Genomic DNA, 25,149 nt, shown 5'->3' on the forward strand with positions numbered 1-25,149 from the left:
CTTGAATAAACTACTTCTCTGCTATACTAACATCATGTTCAGTTCATCCTCTTGTCCCTGTGCTGGAATCAACTCCTTTTTACTCTCCCTGTTGTTCTACTTCTTTGCTGCTACTCTTGCTAATTTCCTAATAACTCTTACCTTTTCTTTCTCTAATCCATTCAACTTCATTCAGAGGGAACAACTAAAATGCTCTTTCTAAAATAGTTGTGATGCTGTCACTTTCCCACTTAAAATTCTCCATTGGCTTCCTATTGCCATCGGATAAAGTTGTAAACCTCTAACGTGGCTTTAAGTTCCCACAGGGTTCCTGTCACTCCTACTTTTGCAACTATAACCTGCTCTACTTTTTCCTATGCTTGCTAACCTGTAACTGCCTTCTCCCAATTTCTTAAACGGGTTAAGCTACTTCCTACCTCAGTATCTTCTGAAAAGCTATTTCTCTTCTTAAACAGCTCCTCTCCACTCACTACTCTCAGTCTCTGTGCTTGCCTACTTTTTGCTTATCATTCAGTTTGCAGTTATAATGTTGCCTCTTCAAGAAAGCCTCCCTGGCCTTCTTAAGATAGTTAGGTCCACCTATAATGTGTTCTAATATCATTATTTTGCTTTATAGTACTCATCACAATTGTAATTAATTAATTGGCTGGTTACCTGGTTAATGTCTTTTCCCCCATCTGTTAGTAAACCAAAAGCACTGTGTCCTCAAAGATGATGTCTGTCTTTTCCATAGTTATATCTGAATCATTTTGTATAAGCCTGGCACATGAATTCTCATTTTATATCTATATTTGTTGGATTAATAGAGAAATTATGAATGACCCTTGAGTATTCCAAGAGTAGATGTAATATATCATTCTATAATTACCTTTCCCTACTGAGTAGCAGCAGTGTGGATTGGAAATTTAACCTTAGTTCAGAGGATGGATCTGCTTGGACTGTGGATAATCTCATTGTCCTTGACAGTGATTGGTCTAGGAATGGGCATGTCAACCAGTTCTAATTCATTGGACATACAGAGAGGTATGTAAGAGCTTCTGGGAAGTTTCTTTTTCATTCTGAAAAAAGCCTCTGGCAGCCTGGTGTCTGCTAGATGTGAAGTGGAAAAATGCCATTCTTTGACCATGAGAAGAAGTAGCCTTAGGATGAAACCAGTCCTGTAGACAGCAGAGTTTAGAGACAGAATGTAGACTCCTATAGAGATGCTTGAGGTGCTGGATTAGTCAGCCCTGAAGCCTGACTTAGCACTGGACCATATTGCCGTTCTGTGAGGTAGGAATTTCCATGCTGTTTATGTTACTTTGAATTGGTTTTCTGTTAATGGTAGCTAAAAGCATCCTATCTGATGTATCTAAACAGTTTAAACGTAGTATTAACCGTCAAAAGAATGAGAACCATTCTTAACTAAATTAGAAAAGGTGTCTAAATTCCCCTTTTTCTATGGAAAGAAATGAATTAAATGTAATAATGTGCTTTTTCCATCATCTTATTTTGCAGTAGTCTGACTACAGTCACATTCAACTGCTGAAGTACTAGAGGGCAGCAATAGTGTATCAAGCAAACTTAAAGACAGCCTCTAACTTCTATTTGTTTTAGCATACATTTTTTATAAACTCTGGAGTAGACAGCTGAGAGTTAGTTCATAACCATTCATAACCTTTTTGGCATAGAATATGATACAGTCCTCATTAGATGGATTCTGAAGTGTTCTCTAAGAAGGGTTGCCATATACAATGACTGAGCTAAAAGTAACAATTAAGCAGTTGTTTAAAAGAAATAGTTTTGTTTAATCTCCTTAACTTTCTGGAAAGTCACTTAGTAACAGAATCAGCAATTATTTAGTTCAAGTTTATAGATATCTATTTAAGACTTTTGCCTACCAGGCTCTCTTCTATGCACTGTGGAAAATGAAAAAGACCACCTGCCAGACTGCGAAAACAGAACATTGCAAAACAGAATGTGGAAACTGTTAATTACAGTTTAGTGTGTATTGTGCATTGGTAAAATCATGTGTAAGGTGTAGAGATACAGAAGAGTCAGTGACTAATGAATCGCAGTTGTTTGGCCCAAGGAAGATTCACAAAAAGGAGAGGATCCTTAGGAATATTCAAAATTTCTTTTGATTTTCAGCCTAAGAAATAAGATGAACTACAGAAAGCTCTTATGGAAATACAGTAGTAATAATTGAAAAAAATACACACTTTTTGTTCCAGATCAACTAATAACTGTTACTCTAGGCCATTATTTATTGATTACTATGTGCCAGGCACTATACTAAGCACTTTTTACACTTAGTCTTATTTTAAACCATATGTTCCTATGTAGTATGTATTATGGCCCCATTTTATGGTTAGTGAAGTATAATTGAGTTTAATAATTTTCCCATGATCTTACAACTATCATATCAGACCAAAAATGTAAGAGCAAACACTTAAAAAATTTTAAGACTGCTGCTCTCCTTGAGTCTCCCCTTTTCTTATTTTGAGTATTAATAGCTTTCCTTGATACTTACCTGGTCTCTTTCTGGAGAGTTAAAAATAGTTAATGTTGTAAAGATTACCATACACTAGTAGTCATTCTTGGGTTATGAGATTCAGCTGAAGAATCTGAGGATACATACTAGTTAAAAGCCATGTAGAACACTGGGAATTCCCTGGTGGTCTAGTGGTTGGGACTCAGCACTTCCAGGGGGCCTGGGTTCAATCCCTGGCCAGGGCACTAAGATCCCACAAGCCACAGGATGTGGCAAAAAAAAAAAAAAAAACACCACCACCATGTAGAGCACAGGGCACTTGAAAGGTGCTTGTTCTGATTACTTGACCTCTCTGGCTCTCCATCCAGTCTTGTGAATTCATTGAAGTTGTATGTCAACTTGTATGGCTTAATCAAAGAAAAGCCTTACCTATTGGAGATCAAATCATAGCCATACCTGTTTTAAAATAGAAAACAAACCTAACTATGCGAATCAGAAGCCAAGGCAGCTATCATTGCCACACTGTTTTGCCCTGTCTTAGATAGTAAAATAATTTACTGAATTGGTAAGCTTTTGCTCATCTGTTTGGGGAATGCATTATACTATATGAAGAAAATTAGACATGCTGTCTTTTCCCAGATCATATAGGAGACAGATACCTAACATAGTGCCTAGTGTATAGTTGGCACTAAAATATTCATAAAATAAAGAATAAGAAATATTTACAGATAATGCCCATAGTTTTCACAAGGGTAGCCCTTTGGAGAGCATATTAGTGGCTTGGAGATAATTATATGTTGATGTTTAGCACTGTAGAAAATAAATTATTTTCTAAAGTTTCACATTTGGTGTCATAGTTTATCAGGTTCTGATTTTTAACTATTTAACTTAAATAGGATACTTTAATTATACATTTTAATACACAGATCAGTATATAGCATCTGAAATGGATGTTTAAATATACTTTGAAAACAGTATGTTCTTCCCTAGGTGCTAATGATAATGGTATTTTTTTTGCATATGTATTCTAGGTAACTGGAATCTAATTGTGATTAATGCATCCTATATTTTAGACATTCTTTGATGATCTAAGCCTGAGGATCTGTCCTCTTTATCAACATTGTGAAATTTGAAGCTAGAAACTCAGTTTATCCCCATTACAGTTGTCCTTAATGGAAATTATACATTCAGACTAATACTTACCTTGATTCTAGGAACAGGAAAGAAGGAAAGTCTTCATTTTTCTTAGTTTTCCATTTCACTTTCCTGAGTAACTGAAGAAATGTAATCAGCTACTCTTAGGGATTGTTCTCTAGTGGCAGGATTGCCGGCTGCCAAAGTACCCTCACATCCATATAGGAAGCCCAGAACAAGTGAAAGGGAACCAGAGATCACACCATAGGCCTTAGCACATTTTGGCTATTTCATAATTGCTCCCTAGGAGGACAGTGATTCTCCGAGTCTCTGTGTAAAGATAGTCAGTCTCTGAATATCCTTGCATAAGTACTTGAATTCATCTTTATTCTCAATTCTTTATGTTACTAAACTTCTAGAATTATATGTATAAGTACACATGCAACTTTTAAAAAAATTCTTATTGGTAGGTAGTTATGATATCAGTTTAGATTTCTTAGTAAGAGAAATGTGTTGAGATAGAGTTTGGTGAAGATAATTGCTTATTAATATTCAAGTAAAAGCTGTGAGTTCAACTATTAGTCTGTTTTCTTTGTGTGATAGATTTGCAAATAAGTCTTACTAGTAAAAAAGCTGAAAAATAATCAGAGAAATAATCTATAATCGGGAAATTTTGAAATAGATTGTGACTTGGTAAGGGATTAGATAAAATGTTCTTGTGATTATTTATAAAAGGAGTTGCCTGTTACTAGACTAACAAACACTAGCTTTTCTTGAGATACATTTTTACTGCTACTTTATTCAGGACCTTTGTTGTAATGATTTTTTTTTTTTTTTTTCCCCTTCAAGGAATTTACTAGTGTTTAATAAACTTTGATTTAGGTGCATTTTTTCTACTTGTTTGACCTCTAAAATATTTTGCAATTATAAAATTGGATATCATATAGAGTATATAATGTTAAATTATACTTAATTGGTTGCCCAAACCATTTTTACATACATACAGAAAGAAATTCATAACGATGAAGATTCCCAAACCAATTCTACTTGGAAGAACCATAGCAGTCAAGAAAAAAGCAATGATTTCCGGGAAAATATGGGATTTCTTGAAATGAAAGGTACCTTAAAAGAGACCATGTGCAGAACACAGGTAACATTTTATCATCTAAAAGAACAGAAATTTTCTATGTTTCTGATTTTTCTTTCAAAATTGTAGGAGAGGTGTTATTTGGTGAAAAAACACTGATTTTGGAATCACAGAGCTGGTATTGGAACCCAAATCTGATTTTCAGTCTATAATTTGAACATACTAAGTCTGTAATTTGAACATAGATACTGTCCTATGTCTGTTTTGAAGCTCTTATTGAAGTAATACATATGTACATGTAGAAATTCAGTTTCTAATACATAGTGTGTTGTCAACACATGATAATTACTTAAAACAATTCTCTATATTTAATGTAATGTGTGTCTTACAAAGGAGTCAGCAATAATGTATTGGTCTAAATATATGGTCTAAATTCAGGTATTTTACTGCATATAGATCAGGTTTTCTTCAGTGACATAAGGAACTTCTACTTTGATCAAATATGGAAAACAAAAACATGAAGGACTCTGAACTTGAAGCAGTGAAAAGTACCTTCAGAAAGTGTATATGTGGCTCTCAACTAAAACTTTTCAGATAGCAGGAGCAACTAAAACAGTCTAAACTAAAATATTTTTTAATGTGATTAGAAATAAATTAAAATTTGTTTTTACTGCATCTGTCAAGTTTTTTCCTTGAGAATTTTAGGAACAATTTGGAACTTCTGCAACTAAATAGTACCTTACAAAATCATAAGTGGAGAGAGTAAATAAAACTTTCCAAGCACTTAAAATATTTTTACAATTTTTTCTAGTTTTTTCAAAATACAGTTGTTGGTGGGAATATAAATTTGTACACCCACTGTAGAAAATAATATGGCAGTTTCCCAGAAAAACTAAAACTGGAACTACCATTTGACTAAGCAGTTTCATTCCTGGGTACATATTAGAGAAAAAAAGAAACTGCCATGATATGAAAGCAACCTAAGTGTGCATCAACAAATGAATGGATAAAGAAGATGGGATATATATATTAATATATGTGTGTGTGTGTGTTTATACACATATATAGTGAAATATTAGTTTAAAAAAATGAAAGTTTGGCATTTGCAATGTTTGCAAACATCAGTGTTTGCAAACAACATTGATGGAGTTGGATTCCCAGATGGTGCTAGTGTTAAAGAACCCACCTGCTAAGGCAGGAGATACAAGAGTTGTGGGTTTGATCCCTGGGTTGAGAAGATCCCCTGGAGGAAGACATGGCAACCCACTCCAGTATTCTTGCTTGGAGAATCCCAGGGACAGAAGAGCCTGGCAGGCTACGGTCCATAAGGTGGCAAAGAGTCAGCCACAACTGAAGTGACTTAGCACACACAGATGGACTTGGAGGGTGTTACACTAGTAAAGTAAGTCAGAGAAAGACAAATGCAGTATAATTTATATTTGGAATCTAAAAGATAAAGCAAACTAGTGAATAATACAAAAATGAAATGGACTCACAGATATGGAGAACAAACTAGTGGTTACCAGTGCGGAGAGGGAATGGTGATGGCAGGAGAGTGCAGTACAGGGCTAGGGGAGTAAGAGGTACAAACCATTACGTGTGAGGTAAGCTGCAAGGATATATTGTACAACACAGGGAATATAGCCAGTAATTTATAGTAATTATAAGCTGAGTATAACCTTTAAAAAGTGTGAATCGCAACGTTGTACATGTATAACTTATTATTGTACATCAGCTATATCAAAATTTTAAAAAGTAAAAAGAATATATCTGTAAATATCTTGTTCTTTTTAGAACTCAGAAGAATGTATTATCAAATTCAGGTAGCAATTTCTATTTTTTTAAATAAGTTTCCTTGTATAAAGAATAAATAATATAGTTTGCAATACTTTTTATCTTATTTAATGGTCGAGGAAATCCCCTACAGAAGGGAATGGCTACCCACTTCAGTCTTCTTGCCTGGAGGATTCCATGGATATAGATAAGAGTCTGGTGGGCTACAGTCCATGGGATCACAGGGTTGAACTCTACTGAGCAACTAACACATACACACAGTATAATAATATTGATTATTATAGGGCTTCCCAGGTGGTGCTAGTGGTAAAGAAACTGCCTGCCAATGCAGAAGACATAAGTTTGTGGGTTCAGTCCCTGAGGTAAGAAGATCCCCTGAAGGAGGGCATGGCAACCCAACCCAGTATTTTTGCCTAGAGAATCTCTGTGGACAAAGGAGCCTGTGGGCTACAGTCCACAGGGTCGCAGAGAGTCAGACACGACCAAAGTGATTGAGCACAATGTTATCATATCTATTTCCTATACAGAGATTTTCTGAGATGTTTAATTTGATATGCCTAAATAATGGGAAAACTCTATTTGATATCCAGTGTATTTTCACAAATACTTGGAAAATAATGAGGATAACCAAATCTGCTTTGATTAAGCATATGGCAGCTTTTTTAAAAAGCAGAGATTCCAAGAAAGATTAAGTTAACAAAATACCTAAATTAAGTATATGCGCAAACACTTCGAGAACTAAATATCTGTATTTTTCTGCTTCATCATAGTATAGCTAAAATGTAATATAATGCATAATACTCTGTTTAATCTTATGTATATGTTTTATAAAACCTGTTTTTTTGAGTGAGATTTTTGTTTTGACTTGCGTTGGTTGTGTTGAGGCTTTGCTTAATGTATGCTCTAACTAAAGTATTTTTACAAACATGCAGAAAGAAATGAAAAATCATGATGAAGATGTTACTATTAGTTCTGTTTTGACTGAACATCAGAGCAAAGAAAGATTCAGAGATTCTAGGAAAAATTTGAAATTTGTTAAAATGAGAAATGCCTTAGGAAGGCATACTTACGGAAATCAGGTAAGACCTTCTCAATTAAAAGTTATCTATTATTTTATACTCTTTTCTAATGTTGTCATTTATGAAGTTGTTTCTTCTGAACTGTGTGTGTATGTGTTGATAAAGCATTTGTGTACAGTTTTTGAAAGAGTAAAAAGGTATATATGTTAAGAAATAGAGCATTCCCAACTTTTGAACATCTTGCTGTGTGTCATTTCCAAACCGTGTCCCTTTTTCTTCCTCTTACCCATGATAGGTAACCTCTGTTAAAATTTGTTTTAATTATTTTCTTGATTTTCATTATAGTTTTACTACCTACCAATATGTTATTTTCCCTCCCAATAAGTTTGCCTGTTAATGAACTTTTTGTAGTTCATGGTATTTTTAATTTTCTGTGACTTGCTTTTTTGCTGGTGCATATATTTCATTGTTTCACAGTTATACTTTTTATCCATTTTACTATTGTTAAGTATTTGGGTTTCTTTTTGTTTGTTTTTGATGGATTGTTTCGTTTTTTTTTTAATTATGAGCATTTCTGTTATGAGCACTATGAACGTTTTCTTATTGATTCTTGGTGCACATGTTCAAGAGTTCCTCTAGCCTAGGATATATGCCTGAGAGAATTCTAGGTCCTAAGAACTCTACGTGTTTAACTCTACTAAGTAATAATCTACTAAGCTTTCCAAAATACTTTACTAATGTATACCCACTCCAACAGTAGGTGAAGTTTCCTATTGTATATAACTATTTTTTAATGTGTTTTAAGTCCAACTCTTCTTGAATTTATTTGGATTTAGTAACGTACATCATTCATGTTGAGATTTGTTTAATTTTGATTTAAATATATGTGGAAGGAAATGAAGAAAAAAGATGAAGATATTCAAAGGATTTATACCTTGAGGAAAAAACGCAAAAAAGAGAAAGAAAGAGATTCCAGGAAGGACATTGAACATGACAGGAGTACCTTAAGAAAGCACATTTATAGAGATCAGGTAAAATTTTGTAAGCTAAAAGTTTTAATTTTCTCTGGTTCTTCCTTAATATCACCTTTACATGTAACCTGGTTTTTGTGACTGTTTGCTGTGTCAAATGTAACCTGTACATCTTATGGAAAGAATTTTCTCATTTTTTTCTGGTATAATATTCATAATTTTATAATTAGCTTTGGTTCACAATGAAAGTATTTTTACATGTGTACAGAAATAATTTGAATTAATGATCAAGGTGTTCAAATATGTTTTATTTTTCCTGACAAAAAGGAAAAGAAAGGTTCTGGGAAAAGAGGGTAAAATTTTTAAAATGGAAAATACATGGTATGTAGTTTGAGTAATACATTCTAATCTAAATTTTAGTTTATCTTGTTCATCCCCGGTATAGAATAGACCATTATTAATAAGATAGCTTGTCTTTTTTTAAATGTTTGTTTTATTCATTTATTTATTTTTGGCTGTGCTGGGTCTTTGTTGCTGCGTGGGCTCTTCTCCAGTTGCAGCAAGCAAGGACTGTTCTCTAGTCTCAATGTGTGGGTTTCCCCTTACAGTGGCTTCTCTTGTTGCAGAGCGTTGGCTCGAGGGTGTGCAGGCGTCAGTTAGTTGTGGCACATGGACTCAGGAGTTGCGGCTCCCGGGCTCTGGACAAGCTCAATATTTGTGGTGCAGGGGCTTCCTTGCTCTGTGACATGTGGAATCTTCCCAGATCAGAGATAGAATCATTGTCTCCTGCAGGTGGATTCTTTACCACTGAGCTACCAGGGAAGCCCCGATATCTTTTCTTTTAAACGAGATCCTTCTTGAGCTAATTGTTCTAGAGTATAATTTTGTTTTACCGTATAAACCATAGCATGTTTACATGTATTCAGAAGGATCTTCAGAAAAATGATAAAGGTAAATAAACAATCATGTTTTGTGGTTTGAGTGCTCGGTCGTGTCTGACTTTTGCAACCCTGTGAACTGTAGCCTGCCCGGCTCCTCTGTCCATGGTATTCTCCAGGCAAGAATACTGGAGTGGGTTGCCATTTGCTACTCCAGGGATCAAACCCACATCTCCTGCATTGGCAGGCAGATTCTTCACCAGTGTGCCACCTGGGAAGCCCCATTTTTGTGGGAGCATGACAACAAAAATAAAAGAGGTTTCAGAAAAGATTTGGAATAGGTTAAAAGGAAAATGCGTAAGGAAGGGAACATGTAAATATCAGGTAAAACTTTCCAATTAAAACATACTATTTTTAATTTTTTTAAATTTCATTGTGTAATCTTTTTCTAATATGGTTGTATGTATCTTTGCTGTAATTAACACTGCATGAATATGTTCTGGTGTTATGTTGTCCATTTGATACTTAGCATTTGTGTTAGCACTCTTTGGTACATTGTCTAAAGTAGTTCTTATATGTATACAGAAAGAAAGGAAGAATTCTGTTTTTGCTGGTCATGCCAAAGAATCAAAAACCAAGGATATCAGGACAAATGTGGATATTGTTGACCTAAAGAATGCCTTAAGGAAACACATATATAGAGCTCAGGTAGAATTTGGCTTTGTGTAGTTTTCTTGTCATTCTGCAGTGTTACCAATATATAATATAGTAATAACAATAATGAGTCACTTTATTATATTTAATATGTCTTAACATAATTTTCTTAGTTCATTAATTTTTGTAAATAGTAATTATTGTATTTGGACAATGAGTAAGAAAATGTAAATTGATGAATTTTCTGCTGTTTATAACTCAGTGACGTCATGGAGAAATTATGAATTTTCTAAACCTTTCTAAGTTGTTGGTGTTTCTTGGTTTAGCCTCAGTTTGAGGAAAGCTTTGAGGTGCCCTGGGTTTGGGGGAAGGGCTTTTTCAGGGTTCTTGCCCTGCCCCAAATAATGGGGTGTCCCTAATGGTGTGGGATCACCATCTTTTCTCCCCATCTTCAGAGTAAAGGACTTTTTTTCCCCTGCCTTTATTCAGCAGGTTACTGGTTTTCATCTGTGTCCTGATAGTACATACTAGCATTTGCTGCCTTGACCACAGCAGCCACTTTTCTTTCACATTTCAGTCTTCACCAGCTGGGAGACTGACTTTAGCCTCCCATCCTGTCCCTTTTCCTTTCCCTGAGTACACAGTGAGGTCCATGGAGAAGATCATGCCATTGAGTGCAAACGCCCCTCATTTTATTGATTCCCAAGGGTTTTGTTCTCTCACTCTGTCCCACACTTAGCCATTAGCAAGTGGCAACAAATTTAAGCTCACATTTTCTTACCTACTGTATCGGAGTCCTCCTCTTCCTAATCCACTGTCTCAGATAAAGCAGTACTCATGTCCTTGGAGGCTCCTGTCTTTCTTCATATTTCTGTTTAGTTGGTTGCACCAACACCTCTGCTGTCAGAAGGGTTCAGGTACAATTAGGGTTTCATAGACTTTCCAGCTTTTTCTTGTTTGTAATGTGGGAATGCCTCTCCTTCCAGCTTTCTATATCTTAAGTGGAAGCCAGATATTTTCATTTGTATTCCTTGTGTTAGTAGCAAGATGGAGCATATTTTATGCCTTCACTTGCCACTTGTGTATTTTTTCTTCTGCCAGTTGCTTGTTGGTATTTTCTGTATTTTTCCAGTAGGTGGTTTTATACCATTGCTTCTAGAACTCTTGATGTAATCAGGGTGTTATTTCTTTTCATGTTTGTTGCAAATATCTGTTTGTTGCAAATATTTTTCCAGTATAATTTTTTAAACAAGTACAAACTTAGAGATATTTGACAACAATAGAGGAAGATTTTACCTGTGATTATGTATAAAACACGACTACATTTTTTCCTATGTATTTTTTGTACAAAATGCTCTCTCCATTTATATTTCTAATAATTCAAGTACTAAGGACAGTGGACCTCTTCAAGTCTTAAAAGTGAATATGACCTTATTTTTTAATCTCTTTTATTTTAGAAAGGGGGAAAAAAGAAACTGTTCATACTCAAGAGAGTGCCATGTCCCTAAAATGGTAGATTAGAGGTCACTAGTAAACATAAGAATCAGATCAATTACATCTATTAATGTCTTCCCAAATCTGTTTTGTACGTTTGGCCAAGGTTTTAAACTTTGTAAGTTGAAGTGTATTTTTCGACCTAAAAATGTTTAATTAATGATTTCTGTTTTGTAGGCTGTAAGATACCGTGGCATTAGAATAGATAAACAACCAGCATACAATGTTGAGGTAAGAGATTTGGAGTAAGATAGTAATGGGGGCAAAAAGAAGCTTTATGTTTTATTATTCTGTTTTGTTTGTTTGTTTGTTTTGGCTGTGCTGGGTCTCCATCGCTGCACAGGCTTTTCTCCAGTGTTGGTGAGCCAGGGCTCCTCTTGCTGCAGTGCTCGGCTTGCTCCTTGCCGTGCCTTCTCTTGTTACGGGGCTCGGGCTCTAGGGCCTAGGCTCAGTGGTTGCAGTACGTGGGCCATGTGTCGCCCGCAGCGTGTGGGATCTTCCCAGATTAAGGCAGATCCTTACTGTGTCTCCTGTATTGGCAGGTGGATTCTTTACCACTGAGCCATCAGGGAATCCCCTATTTTTAGGTGGTTTTTTTTTTTTTAATGTAAAGAAATGTGCTGTCAGCAAGGCAAAGATTCCTATCGGACTTGAAATGTAGTTTCTCTCATCAGATATGAAAAAAAAATAGTATTCTATCAAAGCTCAAAAAAAATTCTATGCAATAATAAAAATTGATAAGAATTAAAAACTTGTGCGCATCACAGGTGAGTTGTGTATCTCTATTCATAACATTTCATAGCTTTCATAATTACTACTTAGATTAAATTTTCAGTATAATATTTATAAAAGTATATTATTTTCTTTGTATCCTTCATTCCTTCAAAATTGACTCTTTATTCTATTTAGTTTTTCACAGTATTCTTGATTCTCAACTAGTTCAAAGTAGTCACTTTTATTGTTAAAAATATTTTGATCAAGGAGGATGTATTTTGTGGAACTCTTAGAGTTGTGTTAATGTGCCTCTGTAGAGTAATTTTATGTTACAGCAATTGTTACTTTTTGCAAGTATTGATTGTACTTGATGATGTCTTAATATATTCAGTATATGTTAATAGACAAAGTTTGCTTATAAGTTTAAAAGAACACCAAAAAGTAATTTTGCACCTGAATTAGAACTGTGTGTATATGCAGTAACATGTGTAAATAGATAGCCAATGGGAATTTGCTGTATGACTCTGGAAACTCAAACTGAAGCTCTGTAATAACTTAGAAGGGTGGAAATGGGCGGAAGGTGGGAGGGAAATTCAAGAGAGAAGGGACATATGTAAACATACGGTTAATTCATGTTGATGTATGACAGAAATCAAACCAGTATTGTAAAGCAATCATCAATCAATTAAAAATAAGTAAATATTTTTTTTTAATTAAAAAAAAGAACTATGTGTAGTTGTACTTCTAACTGAAGTCTCATTAGCAGCCAGACTTTGCAAATGCCTTTTGAAGTTTTCTTTAGAGGTACTATTTCCCTATACTATTCAAGGTGACAAAGACTGATAAATAGAACAATTAACAATGTATATGTTTTATGGTATAATTTTATTGTTGTAAAACACATTCATATAAATCATTCTTTTTGAACCACAAAACAATCTAGTGAAGTAGTGAGACCAGAGATTGTACATTGTACAGATGAGGAAATTCAGGCTCCTTACTAATTCAAAATTTCGTATCAGAATTTTCCTCTTACTTTTGAGTCATAGAATCTTTCCTTTTGTAGGTTAAAAATGCTGAATTTCCACGAGGAATATTAAATTTAATTGAAAGCCTCATAGAAGGACAGTTTTTTAAAGAAGCAATTGAGGAACTTTCCTCTTTGCAAGCACATTATATCCCTCCTGTTTATCTTCTCCATGCTCTTCTAGAAAACATTCTACAGGTAAGAGCAGTCTTACGTATTGATGGTCTTTCAAAGAATGTTAAAATGCAAATTTTCTCTTTTTGCATATTTAAAGTTATTTTTGTATGTTTATATTATTATGTATATATTTGTTTTCTCTTCCTTATTTGTTTCCCTCATTTTAATAAGAAATGAGACACCCATTTATTACTGTTTCTTTTGTTTTTAAATTAAATTAAATTGTTTTAATATTTTTCTCAGAATTTTTTTTCTGTGGCAGTAATCAAATTTCAGAGATCTAGAAGGTCATTTAGTAAATTACTCAGTACATTGGTAATCATTTTTATTCATAGTATATGTAGGTACTGAATTTACTCTTTTAACTGTGAAAACCAATGAAAACACCTTTTCAAAGGTAGATTTCTATCAAGATAGATTTCTAGTTATATTCTTTATCAAGGTACCAATTAGAAGAAAAAACAGGTTTAAGCTGTGTCAGACTAACATTGGTAATAAGTCAGAATGTTGCATGTAAAGTTTCTTTAGTTTATTTCAAGTCACATTTGGGGACTCAATCTCAGTATAATCATGAGAAGTAAATGGACATTTTATATAAGTTAGTCCCAATAGCTGAGATTGTCTAATACGCAGATGCATGTTTAGAGTATGCTTCTCTCAGTTGCAGTCAGTATTCAATTAGCTAAACATCATGCTCCCATCTGTTCTCCTTTGTCCAAACACATATTTTTGCCAAGAAAGTTAGATCTGGGTTATTAGAGTTTTAAACTAAGTTAGCTGGTAAAACGGTACTTTTAGCCATCTTGTTTTCTTTCTTTCTTTGTTTTTAAATAATAGGATAACATAGATACGTTTTCTGGTCGATACTTTCATATATTGTCAGCTCTTCTTCACCTTCACCCTCCTTGGAAGTCCCCAGCCATGTCAACATATTACTTAGAATTGTTTCAGTGTCCAACTTGTATGAAAGGGACATGGTCTCTAATAGAAGTGCTTATCAGGTAAGGAATTTCACATGCAAGGGTGCTCAATTTCATACAGTCCGTGTTCTCCTATGTATTTTTTAGATATTGATAAATATGTTTCTTTTTAGAAAAAGTTATTTTTATGTGTGTGATGTTTGTGTGTTGTGTTTAACACAAGGGCTAAATTGGTCATGTTTGTCAGTCATTTTATTTTAAAAAAAAAGTTTAATAAATATATGAAGTGGACTTACAGGAATGCTAAATCATTCTTTGTTTTCTTTTTAACAAAATACATTTGAACTTTGTTGTAAAAAGTAAGAAAATTAATTTATTGCATATGAACATTATCAAATTTTGGTCATTGTCAGTATAAACATTTGTAACTGTGTACAGTATCTGTTTTAGTGTTTCTATTTTTTCAGCTAGGAATTTGAATTTTGAAATGGAACTTAATGTTTCCTAAATATGTCATCTTTTTCATGCCTCTGCACATGCTGTCATCTGCCTAAATCCTTCCTTTGTCTTCCATATGTTAATCTTTTCAGAAATCGCTCCTATTTCTGCTGCTTTCTCTCAGACAGAACTAATCGATTTTTCCATTTTTTTCTGATAGCTCTGTGTATCTGATAGCCCTCCTTTGTCTGCGAAGTACTTTGTTTTTATCCAAATGTTTGATTTTAGCACGAGTCCATAGTAATAAGAGAAAGGTTACTTGACTAGCCAGGCGAAGGCTAGATCCTTGGTTACTTCTTTGAGATCATAAGGATTTACCTACCATCTTGGTTGTATTATATTTAACGCAAGCTAATTGGCTAGCTAGCATGCATTTATTTATTCTTTAAAAAAAAAAAGTTATTGAGTAGTTACTGGAAGCCAGGCACTGTGCTATGTTTCAAGGGGTAAAAAGATAAAATCATAATTCCTGCACCTTTTTTCTTAGCTTCTGCACTTTTGAAGAGATGAGCACAGTTCTAACACAGTACTGTCTCAACACAGGTGTAGGAAGTGAAGATATATGGTTTATTTATTTGCCATTCTTCCTAATTTTCAAATCTGTTTCTTCCTTCATTGTCATCACATTTATTTAAAAGCCTTCATTGCTCTTTATGTAAACTGTTGCACTACCAACCTTGTTGACCTTGATTCTACTTTTTTCCTTTTGTCTTCCAAAGTACCCCAGTATGGTCTTTCCAAAGTGGTCTTATTATTTCCCAGATAAAAGTCCTTCATTAAGACATACATCACCTATAGAAAACATTTAAAATTCCTTCGCAAAACATGTAAGACCCTCCATAATTTAGCCCTCTGTGTGTCTTCATTCTTATCTTCATCTTTTCCCAAGTGTACCCAATGACTGAAATCTTTTTTAAAAATTTTACCTATATGTATGAATTTTTGACCATGCTGGGTCTTTGTTGCTGCGTGGGCTTTTCTTGAGTCGCGGCAAGCAGGGGCTCCTCTTGTTGTGGAGCATGGACTGTGGGGCATGCAGGCTTTGGTAGTTGTGGCTCCTGGACTCTTCTAGAACACAGGCTTTCTAGTTGTGGCCCACATGCTTAGTTGCTCCATGGCATGTGGGATCGTCCCCAAATAAGGGATTGAACCCATGTCTCCTACATTGGCAGGCGGATTTCTTTATCACCACACCGCCAGGGAAGCCCCTGTTTTTCATTTCTTAACCGTTTGCTCTTAGATTTTCTCTGCCTTCTATAAACTTCCATTCCTGACACCCTGTAAATACCTGACTACTCCTAATTATCCTTTAGAGTACAGGTGAAATGCGACTTCTATCTCTTGCCCTTTGCCTTGAGTTAAGTTTCTTATTTAAATCAGCCTCTGGCTTTTGTTTTTGTTTTTAATTCTTTCTTGTTGTAACGTTAGTTTGTAACATTATGTAAGTTGCATATGAACATTGTATTTCTGCTTTTGTGTACCTGCAGTGTGCTCACCAGGAAAACTGAGTTTTCTGCTGTTACCATACAGTTGATCTTCTCTCCACCCACCCCAGCCCTTCCCCCTCTGGTAACCGCTACTCTGCTTCTGTGTGCTTGTTTAGGTTTGGTCTAATTTGCTCATTTATTTTGGTCATTTGTTTTTTATATTCCACAGTCACAGGGTATATGTCTTTCTCTGACTTGTTTCACTTAATACGCTCCAAGTCTATCCGTGTTGTCACAAATGGCAAGATTTTTTTTTTTCTGAGTAGTATTCTATTATGTGTGTGTGTGTGTGTGTGAACGTGTGTCATATCGTTATTCATTTGTTGATGGGCTCTTACGGTTATTTCCATATTTTGGCCAGTGTAAAATATTGTTGGAATAAACAAAGGGTGTGTATATCTTTTCAAATTAGCATTTTTGTATTCTTTGTATAAATGCCCAGAAGTGGGATAGCTGGATCTTAATGGTAGTTCTATTCTCAATTTTTTTCTTTATATTATATTCAAGTAGTGTCTCAGGTGCACAGCAAGGTGATCCACTTACACATAGTGGTGTTGTTGCTCCATCTCTCAGTCGTGTCCGACCCTTTGTGACCCCATGGACTGCAGCACACCAGGCTTCCCTGTCCATCACCATCTCCTGGAATTTGCTCAAGCTCAATGAGGTCCATTGAGTTGATGATGCCATCCAACCATCTCATCCTCTGTCGTCCCCTTCTCCTCCTGCTTTCAATCTTTCCCAGCATCAGGTCTTTTCCAGTGAGTTGGCTCTTCATATCAGGTGGCCAAAGTATTGGAGCTTTAGCTTCAACATCAGTCCCTCCAATGAATATTCAGGGTTGATTTCCCTTAGGATTGACTGGTTTGATTTCCTTGCTGCCCAAGGGACTCTCAAGAGTCTTCTCCAACAGTACAATTCAAAAGCATGAATTCTTTGGCACTTAGCCTTCTTTATGGTCTAGCTCTAACATCCATACATGGCTGTTGGAAAAACATAGCTTTGACTAGGTGAACTTTTGTTGGCAAACTGATGTCTTGGCTATTTAATAGGTTGTCTAGCTTTTCATAGCTTTTCTTCCAAGGAGCAAGTGTCTTAATTTCATGGCTGCAGTTACCGTCCATAGTGATTTTGGAGCCCAAGAAAATAAAGTCTGTCACTGTTTCTTTTTCTGGCACTTTTCCCATCTATTTGCCATGAAGTGATGGGACCGGATACCATGATCTTAGTTTTTGAATACTGAGTTTTAAGCCAGCTTTGTCATTCTCCTCTTTCACCTTCATCAAGAGGCCCTTTAATTCCTCTTCACTTTCTGCCATGAGGGTGGTGTTATCTGCATATCTGAGGTTATTGGTATTTCTCCCAGCAATCTTGATTCCAGCTTGTGCTTCATCCAGCCCGGCATTTCATATGATGTACTCTTCATATAAGTTAAATAAACAGGGTAACAATGTACAGCCTTGATGTACTCCTTTTCCAATTTGGAACCAGTCCATTGTTCCATGTTGTTGTAACTGTTGCTTCTTGACCTGCATACACATTTCTTAGGAGGCAAGTAAGGCTGTCTGGTAGTCCTGTCTGTTTTTAAGAATTTTCCACAGTTTGTTGTGATCCAGAGTCAAAGGCTTTAGCATAGTCAGTGAAGCAGAAATAGATGTTTTTCAGGAATTCCCTTGCTTTTTCTGTGATGCAGCAGATGTTAGCAATTTGATCTCTGGTTCCTCTTCCTTTTTTAAGTCCATGTTGTATATTTGGAAGTTTTCAGTTTATGTACTGCTGAAGCCTAGCTTGAAGGATTTTTGAGCATTAACTTCCTAACATGTGAAATGAGTGCAGTTGTTCGGTAGTTCAAACATTCTTTGGCATTTCCCATCTAAAAGAAGTTACCCATATACACATACATTATTTTTGAGATTATTTTCCATTATAGTTTATTATAAGATGTTGACTATAGTTCCCTTTGTTGCTTATTGCATATCTGTTTTTTATTAGAAATATAGTATTGTATTCATACTGAGTCAAACAAGTGAAATCAAAATGTCAAATTTTCTAGCCAGGCAAAAATTCAGAAGTTTTCTAAAATATATATATTATATTATACATACTTTATATATATATGTATACAGAGACTTTTCTACTACACTTGATAGTCTTGAGAAAAAATGTCAAAAAAGAGACAGACAAATTGGAAAACACAAACTAAATGAAATGGGAGCACTGGATATGAAATAGAAGTGAAACTAGATAAAAATAAACGATCCTCATATAATCCAGTTGCTTTTAAATAAACATGGCTGCTCATTAGAAACATATCTGGAGCTCTGGATAAAAAAAGCAGTACCTGGGCATTTGTATTTTTCAAAAAATTCCAAGATTATTCTGATATGGATCTGGATTTTAAAAAGTGATTATAGATTTTTCTATTAAATGATAGTTTTGGTGATGTAGAATTCTATTATTTTCTGTTGACCAATCATAAATAAAATAGTATTAAGTCAATGTAATAGTTATGTAATCACAATAGTAAATGATGTTTATCAGTTTTCACAATCAATAGCCAGGCAAAAAATAAAAGATAATTACAGCTGCATGCCATAATAGAAACATGATTAGCCTTGAGGGATCTCCATACTGATTTACATTCCCTCCAACAGTGTATGTAAGCAGCCTCTGAATTTCAGAAGAGTAGATGCTCAGTGTTAAAACATCTCTCTCCTCAGTGCTTATATCTGGAACATAATAAATGCTTAATAAAGATTTGAATGAATTAATTGATGCTACCAGAAATGGATTTCAGACAGCTTAAAGGTAGACTTTTTAATAAACAGATACCAGATCTAATTATTAAATAACTATGTCTGTTGGGAGTCTAGTGGAAGGTGCCTAGGAAAGTGGTAGGAATGTAAATGAGCTGGATGATATTAGTCTACTTCTGAGTGTATTTTTGAAATATTTCATAATATGCTGCTGCTAAGTCACTTCAGTCGTGTCCGACTCTGCGTAACCCCATAGATGGCAGCCCACCAGGCTCCCCCGTCCCTGGGATTCTCCAGGCAAGAACACTGGAGTGGGTTGCCATTTCCTTCTCCAATGCAGGAAAGTGAAAAGTGAAAGTGAAGTCGCTCAGTCGTGTCCGACCCTCAGTGACCCCATGGACTGCAGCCTACCAGGCTCCTCCATCCATGGAATTTTCCAGGCAAGAGTACTGGACTGGGGTGCCATTGCCTTCTCCATATAAAATGAAAAAATGATACTGTTGTATCCATCTCTGGCAGTTTTCAGGTAGAGTTAAATAACTGGTCAAGGAGGACCTTTTAGACTAGATTGAAGTATCAGATGGATTATTAAATTTAATAGCTGTTAAATAGAATACCACACTACTCTGTTAGTGTGGTATTCTAAAGGAGATGGAAAGGATGGAGACAGAGGTACAGAGTTGCAAGTACATCATTGATATAATAATGAAATTGGAAGAAAATTGTAATAAATATTGTTGCCTAGACTCTTAGTCCTAGAGTTCTGATTTATCTTGCGTTCTCTTTTTAAAAATACTGTAGAACTGTGCTTCCAACTCTGAAGCCACTAGCCACATGTGACTATATTTAAATTTAATTAAGATTAAATAAAATTTCAACACCTCAGTTCTACACAAGCCACATTTCAAGTGTTCAGTGGAACATATCCATCATCACAGAAAGTTCTGTTGGGTAGAACTGCTGCAGAAGATGGAAAGAAAATAAATACTGAATTTTTAAAACTAAAAAAATAGCTCTAAATAATCTTCATTTTACTAAATATGAATAAGATAATCTGAGTAAGAGGAGGATTATGGAGAATATTATAAATTGAGTGTAGCTAATTGAAAATGTAGCTGATCATCTGAATCAATGAATTAATGAAATTCATAGCTCTTTTGTTCTTTTTCAGTGAAATGAATACAAAGGGAGACTACCAGCTGGTTGTTAAACATTACAATCATTGAAAAATAGGGAAATTAGATCTCTATTGTTGAAAAATTAACTGTATGGGATATTTGACAGGGTTTAATATTTAAAGGAAGAAAATATATTATTAATAAAATTTTGCTTAATTTGCTGTACATTTTGTGGGAGCAAACTTTATTAAAATTTTGATGATTTTCTGAGAAACGTAATAATTTGCTCACAAATTACTCAGTGAGTTGTTACATGTTATAGATTGTTGGGTTCATGTTTTCCAGGTCTTGCCTTTTCAATGAAAGTTTTTGTCATCAAATTTCAGAAAATATTATTGGCTCTAAGGTACTCCACCTAACACTGCTTAAATTTTTCTTTAATTTGATTGAAAGTGAAGTCCGACATCTGAGTCAAAAGTAAGTTTTAAACACCAAAAATATATATCTTTTCTATATGTTGTTTTATGTACCGTTTTTCTAATTATTTACATATACATTTCTTAAAAAACCACCTTGTTTTCTAGTTTAAAGTAGATTTATTTGAAAAATATATGTCTAGATTCAGTCCTTCAGTAGCGGTAAAGGTTTATATGTTATGTTTCCTTAGTTCACATTTTTATTTTTCACTGACTTACACGTTTGGATAGATTGTTTTTATTTTTCAGAATTTGTATACTTTTGAATTCTTTAGTAATTGAAAGCCTAAGTAAAAAGCTATACCAGGTTTTAACACTGGCTATAATATCTGTAAGCTTTGCACATGCTCTAAAACCTGCAGTTACATTAATGTGTACTCCTGAATTATAACTCGATATTAAGATCCTTATATTTTATGATTTTCCTATATTCAGAAATTGCTAGAATTTTTTGTTTTATGGCAAGATATTATGCCTAATAACTGTGATGATCAATTTAGCAGCTCTTATGCCTAGTAACTGTAATAGTTAAATTGGCATAAAGATAATGCTTTTCATTTGTCTTTTTATTAGATTGTATGACTGGTCAGATTCTCAGAGTCTGAAAATAACAGGAAAGGCAGTTCTTCTTGAAATCTTTTGGTCAGGAAATGAGACCTCTGGGCTTTTGACCAAACCTGTAAATATGCTTTTGGAGTGGACTATATATTCTCACAAGGAAAAATGCAAGTCTAATGATGTAAGTAGGATTAATTTACAAATGAACATTGGCCTTTGGAAAAAAGTACTTCTTTGACATACGCATTTTTTTTCTTCCTTTTATATTTGGAGTTACTTGAAAAAAATTAATATGTACCCAAATATATCATTGTTTTCTATTTTGTTTATCTAATTTTAAAGTAAAAGATTCTTGGTGGCTGGTTTCATCATTCCTCATTTGGTGGTAGTGCCGTTTTCACATTTGGAGAATTACTTGGCTATTACTGCTAAGAAATCTACAGTTGATTATCATTCTAGATTTTATATTTCTGGATGTTTCAATTTTTAAGAAACTATTGATTTTAAAAATTGAGCTAATCCATACAACTTTTTGGTGAGCTACTAATAAGTTCTACTTGTTTTTAAAACTACCTTTCTTGATGTTGAGTTATTTCCTGAACCATTTCTCCATAAATAGGTTTTGCTTATCATTTGAAATTTAACATAAAGTGATGTTAGTACATTTATCTGAAGGGTAACTGGGAAAATTAAATGCAGAAAATATGTAAAGTTCATAGCAACATTCTGTTCCATGTTTTAGGTGCATAATGTTAGTCATTTTTCTTTTCAAAATGATCTTTTGGGGACTTTATTGTTAACTTTTCTGTATTATTAATTTCAGTTCATTTTTTAAAATCCCTTTCTTTTACTTTCTCTTCTGTCTTCTTGAATGTTTGAATCTTATTTTTTTTTTTTTTTTGTCTTTATTTCTAATATGTGTACTTAATATAAATGTCCTTTTGAGTACAACTTGAGATTCCTCCTTCAAGTTTTGATCCTTTAATGTAGGGTGTTCTTACTGATTTTTTCAAAGTGTTTTTTATTGTCAATTATGAATCCCCCTTTGATCCAAGAAATTTTTAAAAGAGTGTTTTAAAACTTCTAAATGGATGGCTTTTTGTCGTTAGTGGGTTTTGTCTGTGCTTTTGTTATTAATATCTAATAGTAACTTACAGCTTAAAAGTGAGCTCTATATGATTTCTGCTTTCTGAAATTAACTCAACTTTTTTTTTTGACCTCATATAGGATTCAGTTCAGTTCAGTTCAGTTCAGTCGCTCAGTCGTGTCCGACTCTTTGCGACCCCATGAATCATAGCACGCCAGGCCTCGCTGTCCATTACCAACTCCCGGAGTTCATTCAAACTCATGTGCATCGAGTCGGTGATGCCATCCAGCCATCTCATCCTCTGTCATCCCCTTCTCCTCCTGCCCCCAATCCCTCCCAGCATCAGTCTTTTCCAGTGAGTCAACTCTTCGCATGAGGTGGCCAAAGGATTGGAGTTTCAGCTTTAGCATCATTCCCTCCAAAGAAATCCCAGGGCTGATCTCCTTCAGAATGGACTGGTTGGATCTCCTTGCAGTCCTAGGGACTCTCAAGAGTCTTCTCCAACACCACAGTTCAAAAGCATCCATTCTTTGGCGCTCAGCTTTCTTCACAGTCCAACTCTCAACATCCATACATGACCACTGGAAAAACCATAGCCTTAACCAGATGGACCTTTGTTGGCAAAGTAATGTCTTTGCTTTTCAATACGCTGTCGAGGTTGGTCATAATTTTCCTTCCAAGGAGTAAGCGTCTTTTAATTTCATGGCTGCCATTACCATCTGCAGTGATTTTGGAGCCCCAAAAAATAAAGTCTGATACTGTTTCCCCATCTATTTCCCATGAAATGATGGGACCAGATGCCATGATCTTAGTTTTCTGATTGTTAAGTTTAAGCCAACTTTTTCACTCTCCTCTTTCACTTTCATCAAGAGACTCTTTAGTTTTCTTCTCTTTCTGCCATAAGGGTGGTATCATCTGCGTATCTGAGGTTATTGATATTTATTCCAGCAATCTTGATTCCATCTTGTTTTTCATCCAGCCCAGCATTTTGCATCGTGTACTCTGTATATGAGTTAAATAAGCAGGGTGACAATATACAACCTTGACATCCTCCTTTCCTGATTTGGAACCAGTCCGTTTTTCCATGTCTGGTTCTAACTGTTGCTTCTTGACCTGCATGCAGATTTCTCAGGAGGTAGGTGAGGTGGTCTGGTATTCTCATCTCTCTAAGAATTTTCCACAGTTTGTTGGGATCCACACAGTCAAAGGCTTTGCAGCCATAAATAAAGTCTCTTCTAGCTTAAGGAAAGTTCTTACATAGTTCCTCTTCTAATTAATTTCCTCTGATCCATTTTCTCTTTTGCTTTATCAGTTCCAGTTGAACTTAACGTTATACTTCCTCTTTGTATCCTCTGTGTTTTTACCCTCTTGTGTTTATTTTCCATTTTTTTCTGCACTCAGTCTGTTTTGAATAGCGTTTTCATCCAATTTCTAGTTCACTAGTCTCTTTTCAACTGTGTCTAACAAGAGTACATCATGAGAAACGCTGGGCTGGAAGAAGCACAAGCTGGAATCAAGATTGCCGGGAGAAATGTCAATAACCTCAGATATGCAGATGATACACCCTTATGGCAGAAAGAGAAGAGGAACTAAAGAGCCTCTTGATGAAAGTGAAAGAGGAGAGTGAATAAGTTGGCTTAAACTTAACAATCAGAAAACTAAGATCATGACATCTGGTCCCATCACTTCATGGGAAATAGATGGGGAAACAGTGGAAATTGTGTCAGACTTTATTTTTTGGGGGCTCCAAAATCACTGCAGATGGTAATGGCAGCCATGAAATTAAAAGACGCTTACTCCTTGGAAGGAAAGTTATGACCAACCTCGGTAGCGTATTGAAAAGCAGAGATACTACTTTGCCAACAGAGGTCCATCTAGTCAAGGCTATGGTTTTTCCAGTGGTCATGTATGGATGTGAGAGTTGGACTGTGAAGAAAGCTGAGCGCCAAAGAATGGATGCTTTTGAACTGTGGTGTTGGAGAAGACTCTTGAGAGTTCCTTGGACTGCAAGGAGATCCAAGCAGTCCATCCTAAAGGAGATTCAGTCCTGGGTATTCATTGGAAGGACTGATGCTGAAGCTGAAACTCCAATCCTTTGGCCACCTCATGCGAAGAGTTGACTCATTGGAAAAGACTCTGATGCTGGGAGGGATTTGGGGCAGGAGGAGAAAGGGACGACAGAGGATGAGATGGCTGGATGGTATCACCGACTCAATGCACATGAGTCTGAGTGAACTCCGGGAGTTGGTGATGGACAGGGAGGCCTGGCGTGCTGCGATTCATGGGGTCTCGAAGAGTCAGACGCAAGTGAGTGACTGAACTGAACTGAAAAAGATAAACGTGGTGATTGCACTTTTAATTTTTGTACTTTTTCCAGTTTTAGACTTTTTAACTTACAAATTACTATGGTATATGTTTATGATTTCTGGTTCCCTACAAAGTTTTCAAGATTTTCTTTTTTCTTTGAACATGCTTACAATAGTTATTTTACAGTCTATGTCTGATTATTCCATATTTGACGTTTTTGTGAGTCTGTTTCTATTGTTTCTGCTGTTTTCTTGTCTTTTATATTTTCTTGCAAACTAGGTATGCCTGACTGTATGCTGTAAATGGTATTTAAAAAATTACTTTGTAGAAACAGTTTGTGGCAAAGACACTGACTATTTTCTTGTAGAGAGAATTTTTGTTGCTGGGGTCAAGGGTTCCTGAATAGTCTATGTGAAGCACAGGGCTACAGATAAAGGTAGTTTTGCTTCTGCTTCGTGCTTGCTTTGAGATTGAAGCCCTGCAGGGTGCCAGCATATTGGGCATTAGGCCTTGGGCCATGACT

General features: G+C 35.2%; 2 protein-coding genes across 7 annotated transcripts in view; one reads left to right on the top strand and one right to left on the bottom strand.

Moving 5' to 3' along the window:
* Positions 1 to 25,149, bottom strand: part of MCTP1 (multiple C2 and transmembrane domain containing 1) — a 1,073,276-nt gene that overhangs the window by 453,527 nt on the left and 594,600 nt on the right. The gene's annotated exons all lie outside the window — the stretch shown is intronic.
* SLF1 (SMC5-SMC6 complex localization factor 1) overlaps positions 1 to 25,149 on the top strand; it is a 68,751-nt gene that overhangs the window by 18,824 nt on the left and 24,778 nt on the right. For 3 of the 6 annotated variants that reach the window (XM_061424414.1, XM_061424412.1, XM_061424409.1), the window contains exons 6-15: positions 4,614 to 4,757; positions 6,773 to 6,850; positions 7,421 to 7,567; positions 8,401 to 8,538; positions 9,942 to 10,064; positions 11,682 to 11,735; positions 13,285 to 13,443; positions 14,260 to 14,423; positions 20,544 to 20,675; positions 21,248 to 21,413. In XM_061424414.1, the coding sequence (XP_061280398.1) occupies positions 4,614 to 4,757; positions 6,773 to 6,850; positions 7,421 to 7,567; positions 8,401 to 8,538; positions 9,942 to 10,064; positions 11,682 to 11,735; positions 13,285 to 13,443; positions 14,260 to 14,423; positions 20,544 to 20,675; positions 21,248 to 21,413 (1,305 nt within the window). Of the gene's footprint in view, positions 1 to 904; positions 1,024 to 4,613; positions 4,758 to 6,772; positions 6,851 to 7,420; positions 7,568 to 8,400; positions 8,539 to 9,941; positions 10,065 to 11,681; positions 11,736 to 13,284; positions 13,444 to 14,259; positions 14,424 to 20,543; positions 20,676 to 21,247; positions 21,414 to 25,149 lie in introns of those variants that run through there. The other 3 variants (XM_061424415.1, XM_061424411.1, XM_061424410.1) reach the window with 3 other exon arrangements.

This window comes from Bos javanicus, chromosome 7 (assembly GCF_032452875.1).
Source record: "Bos javanicus breed banteng chromosome 7, ARS-OSU_banteng_1.0, whole genome shotgun sequence".
NCBI lineage: Eukaryota > Metazoa > Chordata > Mammalia > Artiodactyla > Bovidae > Bos > Bos javanicus.